At 40.4% G+C, this 23,063-nt stretch overlaps 1 protein-coding gene across 10 annotated transcripts in view; it reads right to left on the bottom strand.

Moving 5' to 3' along the window:
- The window catches only part of PLEKHA7 (pleckstrin homology domain containing A7), a 2,079,953-nt gene that overhangs the window by 1,776,783 nt on the left and 280,107 nt on the right, over window positions 1–23,063 (bottom strand). The window contains exon 1 of one of the 10 annotated variants that reach the window (XM_044082769.1): window positions 22,064–22,146. The exons of the other annotated variants lie outside the window; for them this stretch is intronic. Coding sequence (XP_043938704.1) covers window positions 22,064–22,083 — 20 coding nt within the window. The 5' untranslated portion in view covers window positions 22,084–22,146. Of the gene's footprint in view, window positions 1–22,063; window positions 22,147–23,063 lie in introns of those variants that run through there. 10 annotated transcript variants of the gene reach the window in all.

The raw sequence follows: 23,063 nt of genomic DNA, 5'->3' as shown, positions 1-23,063 counted from the left end.
CAGCCTTTCTTGCCCTAGATGTCAGAAGTCCCCAACAAATCAAAAATGAATCCAACAAGGAAACACAAATACACCACAAATAAGAGAGAAAGAGGGGATAGGAGGGAGGGAAACCGACTGCAACAGTGAAGACACTCGAACATCTACATTTATGGTAGGTGTACACAACTGTACTATGTTCTTCGTGTTTCACTGTTGCAGTCATAACTGTAGGGTGGAATCCCAAAGCAGTGTAGAGAGGGAGGAGGCTTTAGATAGAAGAAGGGGAGGCAAGAATACCCTGCAAGACAGCAGAGGCAAAGCCTGCCCTAGACTTAGAAAACAAGGGGAGATAGTAGTGCTTGGAGAAAGTATGCACAGAACTCCAAGTGGCAGCTTCCAAGATATCCTTGGTAGGGACTCCTCTGAAGAAAGCAGTAGAAGTAGCAGCTGCTCTAGTAGAATGACTTCTAATGGTCCCTGGAAACTGTTTCCCATGATGAGTGTAACAAAATCTGATTCCATAAGCAATCCATTTGGAAATAGTTTGTTTAGAAATAGGTTTTCCAAGAGAACTGGAAGCAAAGGAAACAAACAATTGGTTAGACTTTCTGAAATCTTTAGTCTTGTCCAAGTAAAATCGTAACTGTCTGTGCACATCCAATGAATGCAAAATCCTTTCCCCTTTATTTTGAGGATTTGGAAAGAAAGTAGGAAGGTGAATTGTCTGATTCAAAGCCACTTTCGAAATCACCTTAGGCATGAAAGTAGGATTGGTCCTCAAGGATACTCTGTCCTGATGAAAAATAAGGTATGGTTCCACAGCCATGAGAGCTTGCAACTCTGAGACCCTTCTGGCAGAGGTCAATGCTAACAAAAGAACAGTCTTCCAGGATAGGAACTTAATATCTGAAGATGCAGCAGGCTCAAAAGGAGGCAAAGTAAGTTTTTCTAAAACATAATTAAGATCCCAGGCAGGGACAGGAGGGGTCCTTGGAGGCCAAATTTTAGCCCCTCTCAAGAACTGCTTCACCAAAGGATGTGAAAAACAGGAGGATCAGAACTGAAATGCAGAGATAGCAGAAGCATGAATCTTAATGGAAGAAAAGGAAAGTCCTTTAGATAAAAGTTCCGAAAGGTAAAGCAAAATAGAGGAGAGATCAGGAACCTGAGGATCAAAGCCTCGGTCCTGCATCCAAATAGAAAACCTCTTCCATTTAGAGGCATAAGATTTCCTAGTGCTAGGCCGTCTAGCTTCCAAAAGAACATCCAAAACTTGTTTGGGAAGACTAGAGGAAATCAAATTCCTTTGAAGAGCCAAGCTGCCAAGCAAAGGGTCTTGAGATTGGAATGTAGTAACTGACCCTGATGCTGGGACAGAAGCGAAGGGTTCAGTGGAAGAATCCAAGGAGGCCCCGAGAACAGGAGCTTTAAGGTTGGATACCAAAACTGTTGAGGCCAATTTGGAGCAATCAAGATGAGGAACTTGGGCTTGTCCTGCTTTATCTTCAGTAGTACCCGAGGCAGTAGAGGAAGAGGAGGGAAGGCATATGCTGACAGGCTTCTCCAGCTGAAGGACAGGGCATCCACTCTCCATGCTGTTTTGTGGAAGGACCTGGTGCAAAAGCGAGGCAGTTGATGATTGAGATGGGATGCAAACAGATCTATCTGGGGACATCCCCAAACTGCAGTAATCCTGTTGAACAAGTTGGTGTCTAGCATCCATTCGTGAGGATCTGAAATGTTTCTGCTCAGGCTGTCTGCTAAGAGATTCTGTTTCCCTGGAATGAATTGAGCCTGGAGATGCAGATTCAAATTTAGAGCTGTGTCCCATAAACCCATAGCTAGTCTGCAAAGGGGGTATGAATGAGAACCCCCCTGCTTGTTGATGTACCACATGACCGTGGTGTTGTCTGTGCGAATTAGCAGAGGCCCTGGTTGTAAAAGGTTTTGAAGGCTAAAGGGCATTTTGAACTGCCAACATTTCCTTCAGATTGATGTGCCAGTGAAGATGGTCCTTTGTCCAGGTTCCCTGCTGGCAATTGTCTAGAAAGTGTGCTCCCCAAGCATAATCCGAGGCGTCCGTGGTTAGGATTTGAGTAGGCTGAGGGAGACGAAAAGGTTTTCCTTCGTTTAACGTGCATGCCCTGGACCACCAGAGGAACTCCTTCTGGAGGCAGGGGATCAGAGGAATCAGAATATCCAGATCATGGTAGTGCTGTGACCATACACTTTTCAGATACCATTGAAGCTTTCTCATGTGAAGCCTTGCGTTTGGAATCAACAGAATGCAGGAAGCCATGTAGCCCAGAGCCTGCAGGAATTTCCTTGCAGTGAGCTGAGATAGAGTTGCCAAGGTGTTGAAAGTAGAAGCCAGCTGAGTTTGTTTTTCTGGAGTGAGGTAGGCCCTTTGTAAGGTTGTATTTAAGAGGGCTCCCAAGAATACCATTTGTTGAGAAGGGATCAAATGTGACTTTTTTATGTTCACTAAGAATCCCAGTAGTAGGAGAAGACGTTGAACAAAGTCCAGATGTTGAAGCAGAAGATCTTTGCTGTCTGCCTGAATAAGGCAGTCGTCCAAATAGGGGTAAATCTGGATCCCCTGAAGTCTGCAGTAAGCCACTACTGGTGCCAGGCACTTGGTGAAGACTCTGGGCGCAGTAGATAAACCAAAGGGCAGAACAGAGAATTGAAAGTGCCTCGAACCTGCCTTGAACCTGAGGAATTTCCTGCGTTCTTGTCTGATAGGGATATGCAAATAGGCTTCCAATGTCACCATCCAGGCATCCTGAGAGAGCATTGGAATTAGCTGTTGCAGAGTAAGCATCTTGAACTTTGGAATTTCCAAAAAGGTGTTTAACACAGAAAGGTCCAGAATAGGTCTCCATGAGTTTTGTTTTCTGGGAACCAGAAACAGCCTTGAATAAAACCCTTTTCCCATTTCCGAGAGTGGAACAGGCTCTATGGCTCTCATGGCCAGAAGAGCATCCACTTGAGTTAAGGCCTCTGACCATTGAAGTTTTGGCAGATCTGGCCAACCGTGAGTCCTTGGCAAAGTGTGAAAGTGGAACTTGTAACCTTTTAAAATCACGCCCAATACCCATCTGTCCTGGGTAATATGAGTCCAATTTCTGTAAAAAAGAGACAGTTTTCCTCCGAGAGGGGCGTCCAGGTAAAGGGGTCCTGAAGCCCAACCGAGAGAGTCATTGAGTTTGCTTTCTTTGAGATTGGGATCGGTCTTCTCCCCTCCTAGGTGAAGAAGCAGTCCATTGTCTAGATCTGTAAGAAGTCTGGCCTTGACCACAACCTCTGGAGCGTCTATATCTTCCCCTTTGAGGCCTGTCAGACGTGGGAAAGGACCAATTTTTTGAGGGCCAATTCCTGGAAAATCTAGGAGGCTGAACCTGCAAGAAATCTTTTACAGTCTGCATGGACTTTGCCTTTTCTTCCATCTTTTTAATAACTTCCTCAGCCTTAGAACCAAAAAGAACATCCTGTTGAACAGGGGCATCTAATAACTTAGCCTTAACCTGTTCAGGTAAACTTTGTTCACGAAGCCAGGCATGTCTCCTAATCACAGTACCAGAGGCAGCAACCCTGCAGGAAGCATCCAAAGCATCAAAACCACAATGTAAGCTATGCTTGTTAACCTGTTCAGTAGCATGCAAAACATCCTGAAGTTCCTTATCCTCTGCACAAGCAGGAAGGGAAGCAAGCTTTTGCTTTAAAACAGACAAAAGAAATTGCTGATATTTAAACATATGAAACTGGCAATTTAAAGCCCTTACAGACAGGGTAGCAGAAGTATATACCTTTTTTCCCCACCTGTCTAAAGCACGAGAATCCTTCTCAGAGGGAATAGGATTTTTAGAAGTAGCAACCTTAGCAGCCTTAGAGCCCTGAGAAATAGTTTCAGGATCTGCAGAAGGGTTTTTAAATAAAAATAAATGAGAGTCAGGAACCCTATAAAATCTATCAGGCTTAGAAGGAGCAGGAGGCATGGAATCAGGATTCAAATTAGCCTCGGAAAAAGCATCATCTACAATGTCCAAGACAGGAGGGATAGCTAAAGGCCTATGCTGAGGAAGAAGAAGAAATTCTCTAAGCCTGTTTTGGAAGCAGAATATTCCTGTCCTTCCCAATGAAAATGTTCCCTCATCTCATGCAAGGTTTCCCCAAAAGAAAAATCCTCAGGCGGAGAGGCCGAGGGCAAAGAATCCTCAGCATCCGAATCCTCATAAGGGGAAAGGAATAGTCCTGATCAGAGGAAGAAACAGAAGATACAGAAGCCTGGTCAGAGGAATCCAGAGTAACATCCTGTCGAGGCCTTTTTTCAGGAGGGGGGTGAGAACCCCTAATCATTGTAAGCAAATCTTCAGCCATCCTCAATAATTGTTTTTGTGTCTTGGGAGTGGATTCAGAAGCAGCTTGAGCTGGAACTTTAGACTTAGTAGGAGTCTTTGTCTTTGCCTTTGCCTTTGAAATAGTGATGTGAGTAGGCCTGAAAACCCCCTCAGAAGCCGGTACCTGCACAGTGGTTCCGGACCCATCTGAAGGAGCAACGTCCGAAGGTCCTGCAGCAGTTAAAATAGTGGGCCTCGATGGCTCCCCATGGGAGTCTGTATCGGCCATCGGTTCAGAAGTGGCGGACGACAGGGGCTGCAAAAGCGCCTCACTGATGACAGCCGAACCGGACGCTGGCTCCAGCTGCAACGAGTCCTGTTTGGACCTCGGAGGCCTGTCTTTGTCTTTGCACTTCTTTTGAACTCCGGTAGTGTCCGACGACATTCTATAATTGAAGCGTCTGCCAAAATAATTTAAAGCCCAATCGTACCTGCGCTTGATAGTACGAGAGTTGAACCTGGCACAGAACAGACAACAAGAAACATCGTGGTCAGGGCCTAAGCAAGGTAGACAGTAAGAGTGGAAATCTTTATGAGGTATTTGTTTCCCACACGCTATACAATTATTAACTTTTTCTGACATCGGAGGAACAAGAAAAAGATTCCCCAACGGGGTACTTAGCTTTGAGAAGAGAAGTAACAACTTCGGACCGACAACAACCAAATATGCTGTTCGAAAATCGCCAACCAACGTTTTGCGAGCTGCTTTCCACCGCACGGCAAGAAAGACTGGAGAAGATGGCGTCGGCTGAGGGCTATGTACCAAGGCGTCCTGACGTCAGGATACTAGCTTATACAGCCGACGCCGGACCCAGACTTTGGGATTCTGGCCGACCTCGGGCTGCATGCCGGCAGGAGCACCCTACAGTTATGACTGCAACAGTGAAACACGAAGAACATCTGCTGTCAGCAAGTCATGGAAGTATGTGTTGTGAGTTGCAAACCTCCACCTGGCATGCAAATTTACAGTTTGTGCAACTTCAGTGTACTACAGGTTTGCAGAAACTGAGGCACATGACATTCTCTTAACTGGGATTCTCCAAGACAGCACCTTAAGACAGACAAACAGGGAGTGCTTCAGTCAACAGGATTTCAGGCAGAAAAAAATTGCAAAATCACCATTAAAGAACAAGAAAAAACATCTTTAATAGTGAAAAAAAACTAAAAAATGCTTGCTATTGATTTTCTTTAAATTGGTGGATGATACTCTTATTGAGGTGAACAAATGAGCTACTCACCCCACGGCAAATCACAGGTGCCCCCAAAACGCACACACACACCTTTAATTAAAGTTCAAGTTACCCTTTAATAACTGGACACAATACAGAAAAGGAATACAATCTGCCATGTTACTACAGATACTGACATGAGTCAGTTTTGATATTCTGTGCACTACAAGTACATAAGAGAAAGCATACAACTGAAAACTGAAGTCAGAATAAAAAAATGTACCATTTCTGTGTGTCAGCTTTTAACATTCTTTCTATTTCCTAATTACAGGCTGTAATTGACAGAATATTTGGTGCTTGATGACTGGCTTCAGTGCAAACCCCATATAAGTAACATTTCATCACTGTGTTTCAGAGTTATTTCAGACAATAAAAGGTTAAAGATCAAGCACACTTTAGAAATCATTACTGAAGAAATTATTTTTCTTTCATTATGCTAATACTGCTGAGGTAAATGTGGGGTCCGGTCACAGCCAGACTTGGGCACCAGCAAACCCTGTAGTCTCTGGGGGATCCCTGTTCCCCCATGACAGATTATTTTATTTTGATATTTTGTAATTTAACATGGTTGTCAAACCAACAAAAGCTAGTACAGCAATCTTGTGTATTTAATACGTGGATAATAATAATAACCCTCACTTATAGCTCCGTTAAAATTAAAATACATCTCTGGAGATAGTCATTGTGCTTTTGTTAAGTAACAGTTGTCACAGTTTCATAAAACTGTTTCACCACTGAGGCAATGCCCTTGACTTAGTTAATCCTGCTGGTGGGTATTCTCACCACTAAAACTATCATCATAGCCACCTGCAACACTCGTGGCTGCAGGGTGCCCCCTTAATCATCTATAACTGTGCTGGGGCCCAGCAACAGCTGCCACTAGCTGAAGAAAATGAGAAAAAAATATTCATTTTCTGACTACACTCTTTAACCAAAACAGAGTTGTGCTATGATCCTATTAGGATAAAGCCAGTAATCACTGAATGAACATGAACAAGGTAAGTACAAAAAATCAGATTCCAGAGTGACCGATCTCAGTGTTTACCTTGGATTTTAAGAACTGATGCTTACGATCTTGAGGGATGGTTTTCTCCTTCAAGGATTTTATAAATATGGGCAGAGCAGCAAATACTACAACTCTTAACTTCTTTGCAAAGCCATAAATAACAGAATAAAAACTCAAAATCAGGAACATTTTTAAAATATTACTCTAGTTCACATGCAAAGTTAATGGAACAGAGCATTCTGCATCGACATGCATTTTTGGTCAAAAAAGAGATACTGAAATCTGATGCCTGAATTTACTGACTGACTGTAATCCTGAAGCAAATCAAACTTTTAACAAGGTAGACAGCAAAATCAGGCACATTCTGTGAAATAGGGTACAGTGATAGGTATGAATTACTCCTCAATGAGGTAAAAAAAAGTGACTTACTCCTCCTGTTGTTTGATGACTACTAAGCAACAATTACAGGTAGCCATACCAATGTTGCACAATGTATTGCTGCTTGCTGAAATCTGTGCAAAATGTGTATGTATTGCACATTGCAGTTTAAATGAGTAAAAAGCTGGCTATAATTTAATTGACTTTTTAGCACAAATATCATCAGCATTGCCATTACATTTGTGCGTGTGTGTGTGTGTGTGTGTGGGGGTTGTCTGCAGTGTATTTAAGAGTAACAAGCTGGTCATATTTTCTTTTACTTACCATCACAAACATGGACCTTACACATTACAGATAGCTATCTTTGGTGGTTTCTCAGAAACAGGATGTGTGCGAAAGGAACTGTTTATTGCAACTGTAGCACAGTGAGTAGCACTGCCATTTCACAGTGCTTTGCTTTGGTTGAGTTCTTGGCTATGCTTTTTTCTATGTGAAATCTGCATACCCTCCCAGTTTCTGTGGGTATCTATACATCTGTTCTAGTTTACCCCAGCAACTCAAAATTGCATCAGGTTAAATGGAATTCCTCCAGTTTCCATGAAGGTGACTGCGCAGTGTGTGTGTGTGTGTGTGTGAAAATATCACTGATTTATATATACATATATATATATGCTGGGTAGCAATAAAAAAGCAGTTAACAAGTAGTTACACTTCAAAGGTAAGGCATAAAATGCATCGCAGAACATTCAAACATTTTGAGATTCTAAGAATCTCATGACCTCTGCACCCCAGACTGTATAAACAGACTTTGACATGGACTTAGTGGTGGCCTCTCCATCAGCCGAACCCATTTTAAAACCAGCCCTGCTCAGATGTGTGTACAGAAGCTTGCTGCAGGTTGTGTGGGGGCTGGGGGTGGTATGGTCATTACTTCTGTAATTGTCACCACAATTAAATCTTAGAGGTGTGCACAGGAGGTCATTATAGATTATGTTGGAGCCAAGGACTGTCGTCATTGTTTCTTTAACTTTTCTCACAGTCCTCAATGGTGTACAAAAGTGGGTTACTTTTGCTTATAGGGGCAGTGTACTGTCTAGAAAAACAAAGTGGAATAAATTACTGCAATCATTTTTTAAATTTTCTTCACAACCACACAGCAGGCTGCTATGAAGGTGGCTGCCTTTCGGGAGTAGAGGCATGCTATGTATAGGTATGACCACAGTCACTTGAAATACAGGACTGTGGCCATCTGAACCTCTCCTTTCATCCCAGTCTATCACTGTATATATGTGTATATATGTGTGTATATATGTGTGTGTATAGATATATATATATATATATATATATTTTTTTTTTTGGGGGGGGGGGGTAGAGAGGCAGACAGACAATATTACCAGACAGAATTTATATCTCCTTTCAATAATTGCCTAGTTAGATCATTGTGATATTTTGTCAGCTTTGAACATTAAGTCTTGAGCACAACTTATGAATTCCTTGAAATCCTGATGTTTTTTGTTCAGACCACCATTGGATTAAAATTCTGGGAAAATTCTCTAAAATGCATCTCAGAGCATCTATAACCCCTATGGCTTCTGGGTCCTGGCTTAACTGAGTTATTTCCTAAATGGTTATTACTGTGCTGTCTTGGTCAGGAAAGGTGTGTTGAAAGAATGCAAGGAAGTTGAACAGCAACACTGAATTTCTTTCCTTAATCATAATCTCAGCTCAAGTCCTCACTGGATGAAAAGGTTGTGTAAAAAGAAAAAAAACTTTAAAAATGCAATTCAGAGTACATAGAAAGTCATGGCTTCTTGAAAAAGATGGAGACTCAGGCAAAATGTGAGAAAAGTAAGAAAACTGCAATGTGCATGGTGTGGGGAGTTTGGGATGGGGGGGGGGGCAAACAGGGCTACTGGAGAATTGTGTGTGCACATGAAGGGTGTGAAACAGTAGACGGGACCTAGCTCATCATTTTACCTAAGTCTATTCTTGTGTATAGAGGTGCTGTAATGTATTACTGTCGCAACTAAATGCTAGTAACAGAGAATATCCCTCTGTAAGATGAACCAACATACTGTGGTACACAGGCCTGACTTATTGTATAGCAACAGTTCAGTCTGTGCAAAGTACTCTTAGCAGCATGAACTAAAATGTTCCTTAGAAGGGTTGGTGGTGATAGGGTGATACTTAAGACTGGAAGTATCCAGGGGGCCCCCAACTTGACATTTACTGAGGGCCCCCAAAATGCTAACACCAGCCCTGGGTGTGGTCAGTACAATAATGAACTCTGTATATTTTAGCTGAATAGCAGGAGAAATCATAAAATAGTGTGTTAACAGTTTTAGATGTTGTTGACTTACTGTCAGTTGATAAAGTAAAGTAACTGATCATGGACACACTGTGTGCTCATCTTCAAAGCTTTAAATTCTCTCTGTATATGGCAGTTACCTAAAATAGTGATGTTTAACAGTGCCTGGGTAAAACAGTAAATACGATACTACCATACAAGCTCCACACCATTAGTCTACTACAGGTCACACTATACAGTATGCGGTCAGTTTCAGGAATACTACATAGGGAAAAAGGGTTCCATATCCTACTTCGGCACATTCTGTAATTACCGTGTAATATTAGAGATTGCTTACTTAGATGATCACTCTTGAACTGGGGTATAAAATAACATCTTCACTAACTAGGTTGTTAAAAGGTCAAAATATGGCTTCCCAATATGGAATATGATAACATTTTAGTGGTAAGCGACCAAGAACAATGCAGGACAACCTTCAGGTTTGTACGATACCAACACAGCAGGAAACGGGCGCGAACCAGCGTTGTTTAAGTAATCAAGTTTATTGAAGTAAAACAAGTAAACCACCAAATGGTAGATAAAGTTAATGTAATAAGTCAAGCGGCGCGCTCTCCTCTCGGCTTTTTTCAAGATACTTTTGTTCTGCAACCTGTGTCCTTATATACCACGGATCTTAAAAACGCTGGTTCCCGTTCGCTTCCCCTGCTGTGTTGGTATCGTAACATTTTAGTGGTAACAGATCTCCTAATCTAATGCAGTGCAGAGAGCTGTAACACATATTTTACAAGGTAGAATGTACAGCCATGATACAACTGGTCCCTCAGCATAATTCTATGTTTTGTAGCTGGTGAAGCTTCTTATTACGAGGTTTTATTATGAAAGACGGGGGGTGGGGTCTCATGTTTATTTCCTACACCATGCAAGGCTGTTGAGTACAACTTATGCTGCATTTAATGACAGTAATTCACTGAGTACCTAACCTGCTTATTATTCTTTCTGTGTGAGGCAGACATTATGAAAATGTTTGCACAAAGTGTGCACAACCTATTCTATATGTATGAATGGGAAATGAGGTGCTAAAAATCTGGTCTACATTTGATGGGGGGAATGAGGTGCTAATTAACAGTCTGGCCCCGTTCTGATGGGGAAATGAGGTGCTAATTAACAGTCTGGTCTATGTCTGATGGGGAAATGAGGTGCTAATTAACAGTCTGTTCTATACTCCTCCTCCTCCCACAGTAGCTTCTTTCTCATGCCAGAGAGATTAATTCTCCATGAAGTGCAAAAGGCAGACATCGGGTTACTAACAGCTGAGTTAATAGGTTCATAGGTTGGTACTAGGCTATCAGCCCTAGGGCCTATACAAGCCTAGCCATAACAATTCCCTGGCTATTTCTTCCCACAGTATTTACTTCCCTGGACCCCTGTCTAACAGGGTGACTGACGTGATCCCCAGGGTGAATTTCTTATCTCCCATCCAATCATCAAGGTTCCTTTTGAAGAGGACCAAAGAGGTGCTCTGCTTGACATGTATGAGCAGTCTATTCCAGAGTCTAGGGAGTCTCTGGGTCAGGAACCTATTCCTCCAGCATGTTTTGTTCATTGTGATGACAAGGTTTAGATCCCTGGAGCATGCATCTCTGAGGGATTGGGATTTCTTTAATTGTAGCATGTTCAACAGCTCTAGGTTTGACATGGCCTTGTATGTTAAGCAGAGATCACCTCTGAGTAGATGATATGTGACAGACTATAGGTGGAGTTTTTTTTTAAGACAGTCAGCATAGGGCATCTGCTTTAGGCCTGTGATTCTTTTAGTGAGGTATTTCTGCGGCATTTCCAGGTGTTGCAGATGTCTTGAGAGGTACATACCAAACAGGGTGTTGTATTCTATAATGGGCCTAATGAGGGATGAGTACAGTGGGACAATGACCTCCTTTTTTCTGGATGAAAAGCCCTTAGTGATGAGGTGTGCCACATAAAAGGATTTCCTGACTGTTGTGGTAATGTCATTATCGAAGGTGAGACCACTGTCCAACTGTGTCCCTAAGTCTCTTATCACACTTTAGGTGTTTAGTGTACTTCCACCTATGTGGTAATTCACGAGGACATGTTTTTTCCTCAAAGGGGATAACTATACATTTCTTGGCATTGAGCTTGAGCCCATGGCTCTGGCACCAAGAATCTGTTTCTGTAAGGCCCTTTTGTAGACTATCCGCATCATTTGGGGATTCAATAATGGCTCCCAGTTTGCAGTCATCTGCGAACTTTATTAGCCAGAGTCCCTTAGTGTCGGCCTGTACTTCAGAGAAGTAGATGCCAAACAAGAGCGGTCCCAGGACTGAACCCTGAGGTACTCGACTTGTCTGGAGCTGGATTTGGAGTTGGCTACTTTGACAGTGTGGGTTCCGTCAGTAAGCCAGTTGGCAACCCATCGAGTGACATAGGGATTAATGCCCAGTTTAGTAAGTTTATCTATTATTCCAGAGTGGGGGATGGTGTCGAAGGTCTTGGCGAGGTCCAGAGAGGCTGTGTGGACCACCTTACCCTTGTCCATGCCCTGAAGACTGATTTGAAGAAGTCAATCAGGTTCAGAAGACAAGATCGGCCCTTCATGAACCCAAACTGCATGGGGTCCAGTGTTTGAAGGGTGCCAATGTCCTTGTTTATAAGTTCCATGACAATACGTTCCATGGCCTTGCAGATCAGGCTCATCAAACTGATGAGGCAGTAGTTCCCAGGATCCAAGGTGGATCCCCACCTTGTGGAGTGGGATAACTGTAGCTGTGCACCACTCAGTGGGCACGAAACCTGAGGTGAGGCTATGATTAAACATGACACTTAGGTGAGGTGCCAGTTCATGTAGTACACAGCCTGGGATGTTGTCTAGTCCCATGGATGCTGTATTCTTAGCTTTGGAGAGTGCATTTTTTACCTGTGTGGCCATTATTACCAGAATTTGGCAATCTTTCCGTATTGAGATGGGCCCTTTAGAGGGTGATAGTGGGGTGAAGTTTGCACTGAATCGATCTGCCAGAATATTGGCAATATCCTTGGGATCAGTATATTAAATGCCATTTTGTTGTAGCGCAGAGGAGATCTAAGCACTGCCATTTATATTACTGACATAGCTACAGAATGGCTTGTGGTTGTCTTTGGATTCTTTGGTGATTTTATTTTCATAACTAGCTTTGGACAATTTTATGAGGGATATCAACTTCTTACTGAGGCTGATAAGGGAGTTTTTTGTATCCTGGGATTTTCCTCTTTTCTGCAACAGTTTCTTCCTCTTGTTGTAAAGTTTGTTTATGGCAAGGGACCACCAGATTGGCTTCCTTTTTTTTGGAGGACAGCGTCTTGGTTCTATTGGGGATGGCACGATTCATGCACGAGTGAATGTGCTTGTACAGTGCCTTAGTGTGATTCAGCAGTTGAACTTTCAGTTCCCGTCTGCATGGGTGTCATGAAGTTTGTCACTTCTGACTTGAGTAGCATGAAGTTGGCTTTGGAGAAATTTTTTACAGAGTTTTCCTTACTGGGGGGTGTGATGTGGATGTCAAGGGTGATTAGCTTATGGTCAGACCTGACCAACGAGGGGGTCACCATAGGTGTAGAGCATCGATTTCCCATGTTGGTAATGACCAGGTCTAGGATATCAGAGCCCCTGGTGGGACTAAGGATTAGTTGATCCAGGGCATTGGAATTTATGAATTCCAAGAACCTCTGGGCAAAGGTGTTGGTACATGGGTAATTTTCCCAGTTAATGGCAGGGTAGTTGAAGTCACCCAGTATTAGGGTGTTTGATTGTACCTTAATATTTTCCAGTATGTGTAGAAATGTGTATTGAGAATCTTGGGGCATGGTGGGGGATCTGTAGCAAGCTACAATTTGGATTGCAGTCTTACCTAGTGTTAGTTGCACCTGGAGAATTTCAGATACATTGTGTTGGGCAACTAGCCTGGTGTTGTGAATATCCTTGGTGAATATGGACACTCCTCCACCTTTAGTGTTTCGGTCCTGGTTTGGTGGCCGAAAAGTGTGGTAAGAGTTGTAGCCTGGTATTGCAGGGGTGCTCTCTGGAGCCTTCAACCAGGTCTCAGTTACTGCACAGATACTAATGTTCTCTATTTTTAGGAGTGCCTTGAGAGAGTGTATTTTGAGATTTAGACTTCTAGCATTACCTTCAGATTTTGCATGCTTGTACCTGTTATGGTGGTGGTTTTGTCCTTTGAACTTTGCCTAAAAAGGCACTTAGCCAGTAACCTGTATCCTAGGGGCAACAGGTGCAGACCATCTCTGGCAAAGCATTGTGGTCTGTCGATCATGTCATCCCAGACAGATAGATACTGGATTCCCTTTGAGTGACACCAGAAGCTTAGCCAATTGTTGAAGTCAAATTATTTTGTCCTTATACTGTGGTATCATTCTGGGCAAAGGGAGGATACTACTCAGGGCTAGGGTCATACCTGCCTGAGTCACATGATCCGAGAGCTCTTCTATGTCTCTTTTCATGTAGTCCAGGGAGGTACATCTCAAGTCATTCACTGCATGGACAATGACAGAGTCATATGTACTTGTTGTGGAGTGGCTTGAGTGCATGCGTTATGTGGTGGATCCTGGCACCCCACAGGCAGCTGACTGTAATTTTCTCCTTGTTCAGCATGGTGAGTGGGACACCAGTGTACCTGACTATAGAGTCACCTATGACTAAAGTGTTGGGTACGTTATGTTGCCTTAGGGGCTGTTGTTGGGTGGCACACTGGTGTTGTGAGCTATGTGACACTTTGGGTGTGATTGGTGTTTGTTTGCGTTTCAGCTTCGGAGGTCCTTGTTGCTTGGGCAGGTTACTGTTAGGGCCTCCACATATGTGGGTTTAGTGTTGCTATGTGTGGGTATTGACGGTGTGAGTGTAGTGCGGGTGTTAACCTACCCGCCTGACTGTCTAGCACAATCTTGGGTGGAGAGAGCTTTGCTTCCAGTTTGGCTATGTAAGTGCATCTCTCGCAGGTTTTAGTGTTGGGTGGTAGGAGGAGAGGGTGGTCTGTGTACATGAGGCAATTGCTGCATTGCCCCAGTATGCTCAGATTCATCAGGTGGACAGGAGAAGTCACCGGAAGCTGACCCTTGGACATGCCTGGTTTGGTGCTTTTTTTTTTTTTTTTGTAAAGTACAAGAGCTGCTTTCCCTTACCTTAGCAAGGTATTTTGCAATTATAGGCTTTGTAGTGTCTACAATTAATTTATCCTTATTAACAAGGAGAGTTGAGTTATTACTACCATCACCACTGTCTACAGTTTCGCACAATGTCCACAAATTTGCATCATATTTTTGGTCTGTCCTTCATAAAACACATGATTTTCTGGCAAATCATTGTGAATCGAAGTCACTAAATAATGACAAACATACAAGTTTCAGACTTTACAACCTTCAGAAAATACCTAATGCAAACTCTATTATTCTAGCAACTAAGATTATAAGAGCAATATTGAAAATGTATTCCTGATTTTGGGCCTTTGACACCCCCCCTAATTATTTCTGGCTTTATCCAGAGCTCATGCACTAAGAGGTTAAGAGGTAAGGGTCAATACACCCGAGGTATTGTCACTTCCTTGAGGTGCAGTGACCTCAGAATCCACTACAAAACTAGAAACTGTGAGTGAAAAGCCTCCTGTGTGTGTGTGTGTGTGTGTGTGTGTGTGTGTGTGTGTGTGTGTGTGTGTGTGTGTGTGTGTGTGTGTGTGTGTGTGTAGGGCTTGCAATCCTTACCCAGAAAAAGAGGCCAACTAGCATCTATACCGGCTCTTTCCAGCACCAACTACACAAGTCTTTATTCTAGAAATTCACTATGTGACCTTTAGTAGGAGAGCATAAGGAGCCCTGAAAAAGTCTGGGTACATATGTTCAAGCCATCAGGGACAAGGGACCATATCACTATTTAAATACCAAGATATTAAAAGATATAATATAAGGACATTACAGGTGACATTCTGCAATGGTTAAAATAACACCCAATAAGCTCAGTATGGCATTTACCATGGAGGATTAAGGCTATGAGAAGTTAACAAGCTACTTCCTGAAGTCCAGAGTTTGATTGCCTCAGCCTCTAGTTGCCCAGTGTGTAACTCTGAGCAAGTCACTTAATCAGACAGTGCTCTGGGATACATGTGAAGTTAGGATGGGCTCCTCAAATGTTCCTGAATACCATGCCTAGTAGCTACCTATTAACTTACAAAGCAAAGAACCTCATGACCATAGCAAAGTTCAGTGCAGACTTCATCTATGCACTAATTAACTTTCCCACCCACCCGTTCAGTTTCTTACATTTGCATAATCTATTACTCTTATTACCATAACAGATAATTTCTCTGCAAAAACACACTGAAATGATTACTTCTATGATCCTCTGCAAAGCCCTGCTGTATGGTAGTAGGCAAATATATTTCTACCCCTAACAGATTTGTTTGTTTTTCAATTGAATTGTACAGGTTATAGATCACATTAAAGGTGGGAAAAGGTTTGAAATGATTCATTGTGGTCTCATTTTTTATATCTCAAAAACCTGTTTGTTTTTCAATTGAATTGTACAGGTTATAGATCACATTAAAGGTGGGAAAAGGTTTGAAATGATTCATTGTGGTCTCATTTTTTATATCTCAAAAACCTGGCATTTTAACAGGGGTGTGTACACTTTCTATATCTACTGTATTTCAATTCTTTAATAATTAGGGTTCAGAATTTCTCCTCTGGCTGATAAAAATATGTCTGAGCTGTGTATAAAGTGAACGGAACTGGAAACATTTTTGTTGCTTGTATCTTACTATCCAAATCCATAATCAAGAATATCTAACCTCTTGTTTTTTTTTATTATCTTTTGTTTAGTCTTTTCTTACATATATGTAGCTGCCATAACAGAATCCTTTTTTTTAATTTATACATCTTAAATACTTAATTTTATCATGTCCCTACAGATATAGTTATTGCTGGAACAATTCATAGGTAGGTACATAGGGTACCGCCATAGACTTTATCTCTGCCTTTATCTTCAATTATTTTATATCCTTAAAAGACTCAACACTGTCTCAATATGTTCCACAACACAGAAATGCCCTTTCCTTGATATAATGAGTACAAAATATTATTATCCACTAATATAGCTATCTTCTGCATTGCCATTCAAGTTCTATCACTTGAATTTTTGAGTTCCTTATCTTCTTTGGCATTGTCACTAAGAATAAAGCAAATAATAAAAGGGGATATGCGGATACCCTTGTCTGGTTCCCCTGTGCAAATATATTTTGTCAGAGAGGACCCCCCACCTTAATTCTTGCCTATAACCCCCTCATATATCCTCCCAATTAACCCTAATATTTTAACAGGGAAAGCAAAAACAACTATTTTCCTGCTCATAATCTCCCAGCTGACTCTATTTCTCTGCCTTCTCTGCATCTATACCCATGAAAAATGGCAATGTTTTCTTACACTCTGTATCCCTTGGGATCATTATTGTTCAGTAAATGTTGTCACTCTTTTGCCTCCTCTCCCATTAAAACTACACTGATTCACATCTATCAATTTTGGCAATAGTTTTGCCATTCTCTTAGCTAGTACAGACATAGAACACATATACTGTGATTTAAAATTGAAACTTCCGTGTATGAAGCAGGTCTGAAAGATCTCTATCCTCCTTACGTAATACAATCACCACAGCTTTCTTGCAAGATGCTGGTACTGTTCTTCATTTTAAAATATTATTAAATAAAACCTTCTAGATCTTTATCAGTTTCTCCCCTTCTAACTTCCACAGGAATACTATCTGTTCCTCCTGCCTTCTTTGTTAATTGATTACATATTAACATTTAATCGATCTCATTCATTTTTCACTATTTATTCCTCAGCTTCATCTTCCTCTTACCTTGGCATAGTTATGTCTTCTATAATATTTCCATTTCTGCCTTTTTCAGCTTCTCTATTTCTCTGTTTTAAATAAATTTGCATAGAATTTCCAAATGATCTTTAATACCTTTGTAGGATTTCTAGTGAGTGTAGTAACATATATATATATATATATATATATATATATATATATATATATATACATGGAAGTGGGATCTTTAAAAAAGGGCAGGAACAAATTACATAGAAAAATGGAAACTGTGGGAACAATACACACAAAATATTTTTTTTATAAAGAAAGAGGTTTAAGGGGAGGCAGGAAATGAATGAGGTATGTAATGTTCGAAAGGCGATGACTGCATATGACATTATATGTGATGTATAATGTTTGCAACTAAAACATATGTCAATTTTGTTTTTCCATTTATATAAATGTATCATTGTATATGTCATAAGTGCTAATTCAATAAAGATGTTTTTTGTTTAAAAAATAGTTTTGTAGGATTTTTGGTTAGTTTTATTGTCATAGGCAAGTATGGCAATAACTCTTTCTACTTTCTGCTGCTAAAGTCATTGTGCTAAGAGTTTTTATGCTCTAGAGTTATCAAAAATACTTGCTAATAGCAACCTTTTTTACCTGACTTGGCTTTTACATGCTTGAGCACTTTGTTGTGGATCTGTTCAGTACTTAAGCTGAGTAAAATTAGTTAGCTAGTTAGCAGTGCTAAAGTAAAATACCGAACGTGATCAGGAACGGTATTGCATTGCATAGTGCTCACTACTGAACTGGGCCTCCCTGAAGTTATGGGCCCTTGGGCAGCCACTTGAATGGTCCCTATTATAATCTGTTACTGTTTGCTGCAAGCAAGATTGCACTGCATTGAATTTACTTATCAGCTTTCACCTATCCATCTCTGTGTCCTGCACAACTTAATCCAACCCTGCAGCTCACATAGTTTTATGCTACCCCAAACTTTTACTGTTACAGTTAAATCTGAAGAGAAGTACCTTCGGTTTACTGGAGATAACACCTTAACATTTTTTAAACAGTAAATTTCAGTTCTAGGCTTTGCTCTCTGTGTTTTAACATACTATGTAAAAGAAAAGAAATGGCTGGTGATGCCTTCCCCACATAAATGCTAAACAATATGTAAATGAATTGCAACTTGAAAAAAAACTGTTTATTTTATGCCAAACAGCAGTGTGAGCCAATCATTCTTGGTGATCACCTCTAGATATTGTGAAACCTTCCATTATTAATACACCTGCAGATTTTCAAAATAAACTCAAGTCCATCTTTTGCTGTTGATACATACACACACTTCTGTTAGAAGTTAAAGGAGAACTATATTTGCAAAAGAAGAGTGCTTGTTTTTTTAATGTACAACATGCTTCCTTTTTTTGACTTGCAGCTAAGTTTCACAAAGTTTAAGACAGACAAATGGTTCCCACTCAAACAACATTGTTTCATATGAAATGAGCAAAAATGTAGACTGCTGCTTCTCTTAACACTGTTCACATACAATACTTTTCCCTTTATGTACAATAACTCAGACTGTCTGTCTAGTCTGGAAATACTAAAATGATGAAATAAAATGATTATGCCTCCTTTTTGGTATTCAGAAAACAATGCACAACACAACCACAATGAACCAGTTCCACAACACAGATGACACTAACAACCAGAAATAGCTATGTATCTAGAAGACATAAATGTGAAAATATCATATCACTTAACCTCTTAGCACAAGAATTCTGGACAAAGCCAAATATAATTAGGGTACAAAGGTCCAAAATTAGGGACGGTAAGTAAGATATTATTATTATTATTATTATTATTACTATTATCTTCTGCTTCTCCTCTAATAAGTTGTGGGATGGCAGACTCTGACAGGTAGTTTCATTTTTTACTTTCACTCTAATGTAAAGCTTCAAGTACTTGAAAGATGGCTGGAGTTTAAAAAAAGTGAATGTAAGTATTATATGGAATGAATACCAGTTTGATTTTTGTGTTTGGTGTCTTCGAAAGTAGTTAATATACTAATTGTTTTCAGTTCCATTGGCTGAGGCGTGTGTGTGTGTGTGTGTGTGTGTGTGTGTGTGTGTGTGTGTGTGTGTGTGTGTGTGTGTGTGTGATGGGTGTTGTCTTACTCTTGGACACATTATTTGGGTTTTAAAAAGAAACAATTGCACCTTTGTAATTCTTTTCTCATAAGTTCCTTGGACGAATAGTGTTTCAGAGGTCAAAGAAATCCCCTCAATCTTACTGGATTTATGATTCATGAAATATAAAATAACAAGTGGTGTTTGGACTCTAGAGACTATGTTGGAAGCTAAAGTCGTGTGAAGATTTGGGGGTTATGGAAGTGTTTTGTCTCTGCTACTTTGAGAATGGATAAGGCAGCTTTAAATTGGTGTCTAAAGAACTGTACCCCCTCCTCTCTTTCTGCATTCCCCGTGACTTGTTTGCATCTTTTTTCAATGTTAGCAATGGGAACTAACATTTTAGCAGTGATCCACCCTGTTCTGGCCCCTGAGTAAAATGATCCCTTGTTGATTTGGTGAGCGCAGTAGAACAGATTAATAAGAGAAGAAGAAAACCAGGAATCTGTATGTCCTGGCACCCTTGTCTAGTCAGCATACTGATTTTGGTTGAAATGTACTAGTGGAGCTCTAAATCAGATGTGAAGTGTCAAACACAATCTGGATGATTGAATGAGTAACCGTAAATTTACCCCGGGGGTTCCACCTGTGTCCCTCTTGAACAGGGGTGATAGGTTCTGATTGTGAAGATAAGGGCAAAACTTGGCTAGGCTTGTAAGGGCCTTTAGCCTAGTAACCTCCTATAATTCCTATGGTCCTAGTATTCCTCTTATAAAGTTAGAAAGTTATTGGCCTTGCATTAACATTTCTGAAGGACATACGTATGAATTAGGTTCACAGATAATTACTAGGCATGTGGTCCAAGAAACCACTGAGGAACCTAACCCAGTTTCCCAGCTGCCCCAAGGAGAACCTGGGCAAGTGACTTGCTCATTGTCACACAGTAGGCAAATGAAGACTGAGAGAATCAAACCTTGTACCACAGGAAGCAGCTTGTTAACAGCTCATAGCCTTGGGCAAACTGTTACATGTCTGAAATTTACACCTGTCATTAGTTAGTGCATTGAATGTTTTGCCAGAAAACCACACATTTTATGAGGGACAGATCAAACATATAAGGCAAAATTCTACACATTCTGTGAAAATCTGGACAGATGAGAGGTATGGAAAATGCAAGCAGGTAAGAATAAAGACTCTGACTACATAAACACATCGCCTGCTAGGTTGTACTTTGATGTAGTAATCTTTTACAAATAAGAGTGAGTTTTACAGCACAGTATGTTTTCCATTACAGTACCTGTCAGATAAGAATGTGTATCCTTGTTCTCAGAATGTAACCTTGAGGCCATCTCAAAAGCTACTTCACATGCCAATAATATACGTCCACAGTAATAAAATGGCAAACACAGTATAAAAATACAAAATACACAAAGTCATCATTAGAGTAACAGCAACAATTACTTGGTCGGATTAATTCAGTAAATATTCCAAATTCTAAGGATACAACAGAATATGGTGAAATAGAAAAAACAAAACACATGATGCAGCTTTGTCTATATATGTATTATATACATATACATATTTATGGAATTATGGTGTAGAACACATGCATGTATATGCACACAAGTACCAGCACGCACCCAGACACTGGTCTAGCTATTCCAAAAACTATGTGCTTACGACAGATGTCTTGAGAACTGAAGATAGCAAAGATGTATTAAAAACATCTTAAAAGTCTTAATCATATCTAGTATGACACAAAATTGTCTTTAATCAGTCAAACATAAGCTATTTAAGAAAAATAAATGGAAATATTCTGAGCTAGCAGGTAGTTTCATAACAGTCTGTGAAACTTAGTAAAACATCACAGAAGCATAAATGACTTCAACCTGCATTACTATCATATTAACATCAAGAATGCCACACAGACAGGCAGGCCCATAGCATGCTTTGCTGCTTCTATTCTAAAATTGTGACGGTGCAGTCAGTGGATAAGGGAAAGGGTGAAGGCATTGCAAGAGGTACATAAAGTCTGAATAAATGTACATTATCCATGCCAGTCATCTAAGTACCTGACATTTTTACTACTGAAAGGTAAAAAGTGCATCAAAATTACTGCAGAAATCAGGAATTTGATTAACCTGGATGTTTAGAGTAATTTGCATCTGCTCTGAACTTCATTCCCTGCATACATTTTTCAGGATGAATGAAATTCAGATCATAATGAGCTTTTAGCTTTAAACTTATAAACTCTGATCCTTAAATTAATGTACTTTTGCTATAACATGTTTGATTTTAACTGAAAAAAAATGGATACTCTGAGTGGGTCATACTCGGCAGAAGATCCACAATGAAAATACCATCAGTAATGATTAAGTGTAGACATATATATAATACCCTTTTGACAGATTTACAGCTAAATAAAAATATGCCTTAGCTGTTACATCTTGCAGGCTTGGGTTTGTTTTTCACTGTATACAATTTGCACACTGTCCATCTCCAAAGAAGTTGCCTAGTCACTGAGTAATCCTGAAACACCATGAAAGCATTCAACTGCAACTAACTGGTATTCCTTGATACATTTTTTAAATGTTTTTCTTTTTTTAAGGTTTTATTTCATACTAGTCAAATAAAACTATTAAACAATACCAGACAGTTTTAAAGAAATACTAAGGGCTATATAATTTAAAGGCATGGCAGTGGTTCAGCATTTAGTTTTATTGCTCAACAGCACTTGATTCTGCAGTTTCTCTTCTGAATTGGTTACCTTTTGTGCAGAGTCTGCATATCCTCCCAGTGTCAGGGTGGGTTTCCATCCACATCCCACAGACACGCTGCTGTATGTGAACTGCAGATCATCCTAATTGCCTGAAGGTTTATGCTCTGTAGAAAGTATGCTTGTACATCTTACAACAGACTGACATTTCATCTAGGATTAGCTTTTCTATCATGTGTCCATTGAGTTCCAGGAGGTTAGCTGGCTCCTCTGCAGCCTTGAGCTGCTAAGTGGAATCATGGAATGAATGAATATTTAACAGATAACCCATTTTATACAGTACACAAAACCAAGACAAAAATCACGTTATATGAAAAATACAAGTAACGGTGCAAGGAAGTGAAGGGCAATACAAAGTACACAGCTGGTTAATGGAAAAAAGAATGTAGCACCATGGCCACAAATAGAAATGAAAGAATACCACTATCTTAAATGTAGCCTTTGTTAATGCAGTTCAGCAAAGGATTTCTGGTAAGACAAACCACAAAAACACAATAAATGGTATGACAGAAACATTTCAAAGTTGTAATAGGCCAAAAGGACAGACATCTATTGTTTTAGAGACATCAAGTAGGGCTATACAAGTTCAAAGGACACTTCAGTTTGGCGATGTTTAGTTTCACACTGTACTTGCAGTCATCTTTACAAAATAATGTGACACAGAGCCAATTATCCCAAGCCTCTCATGAAACTCTAGGTCATGTTATCTAAGACTGCTGACAGATTTGAACTGAAATAAGTTCACTGTTACTGAAAAAGGAATCTTTATACCACCAGTGATGAGGAGCCCACTTTGTACCACAAGGGTAAGGTTATGTGTAAACATGACAATAGTAAAGCTTTCAAAATTCCTTGACATGCCCAAGTACTTCTTGTTTATCCATAGCATTGTCTTATGGTATAACAAGGAAATAATTAAAGATGTTATGTGATCCTATCTCGCCTACATTCTGACTGATGGGTTCGGAGCCGATCCCTCGGCTCCGACTCG

The sequence above is a fragment of the Protopterus annectens genome, chromosome 9.part0 (genome assembly GCF_019279795.1).
Source record: "Protopterus annectens isolate FY-2018-M chromosome 9.part0, PAN1.0, whole genome shotgun sequence".
NCBI classification, from domain to species: Eukaryota; Metazoa; Chordata; order Ceratodontiformes; family Protopteridae; genus Protopterus; species Protopterus annectens.
The sequence above is the reverse complement of the archived record's forward strand: the minus strand, read 5'-3'. Positions and strand labels throughout refer to the sequence as shown.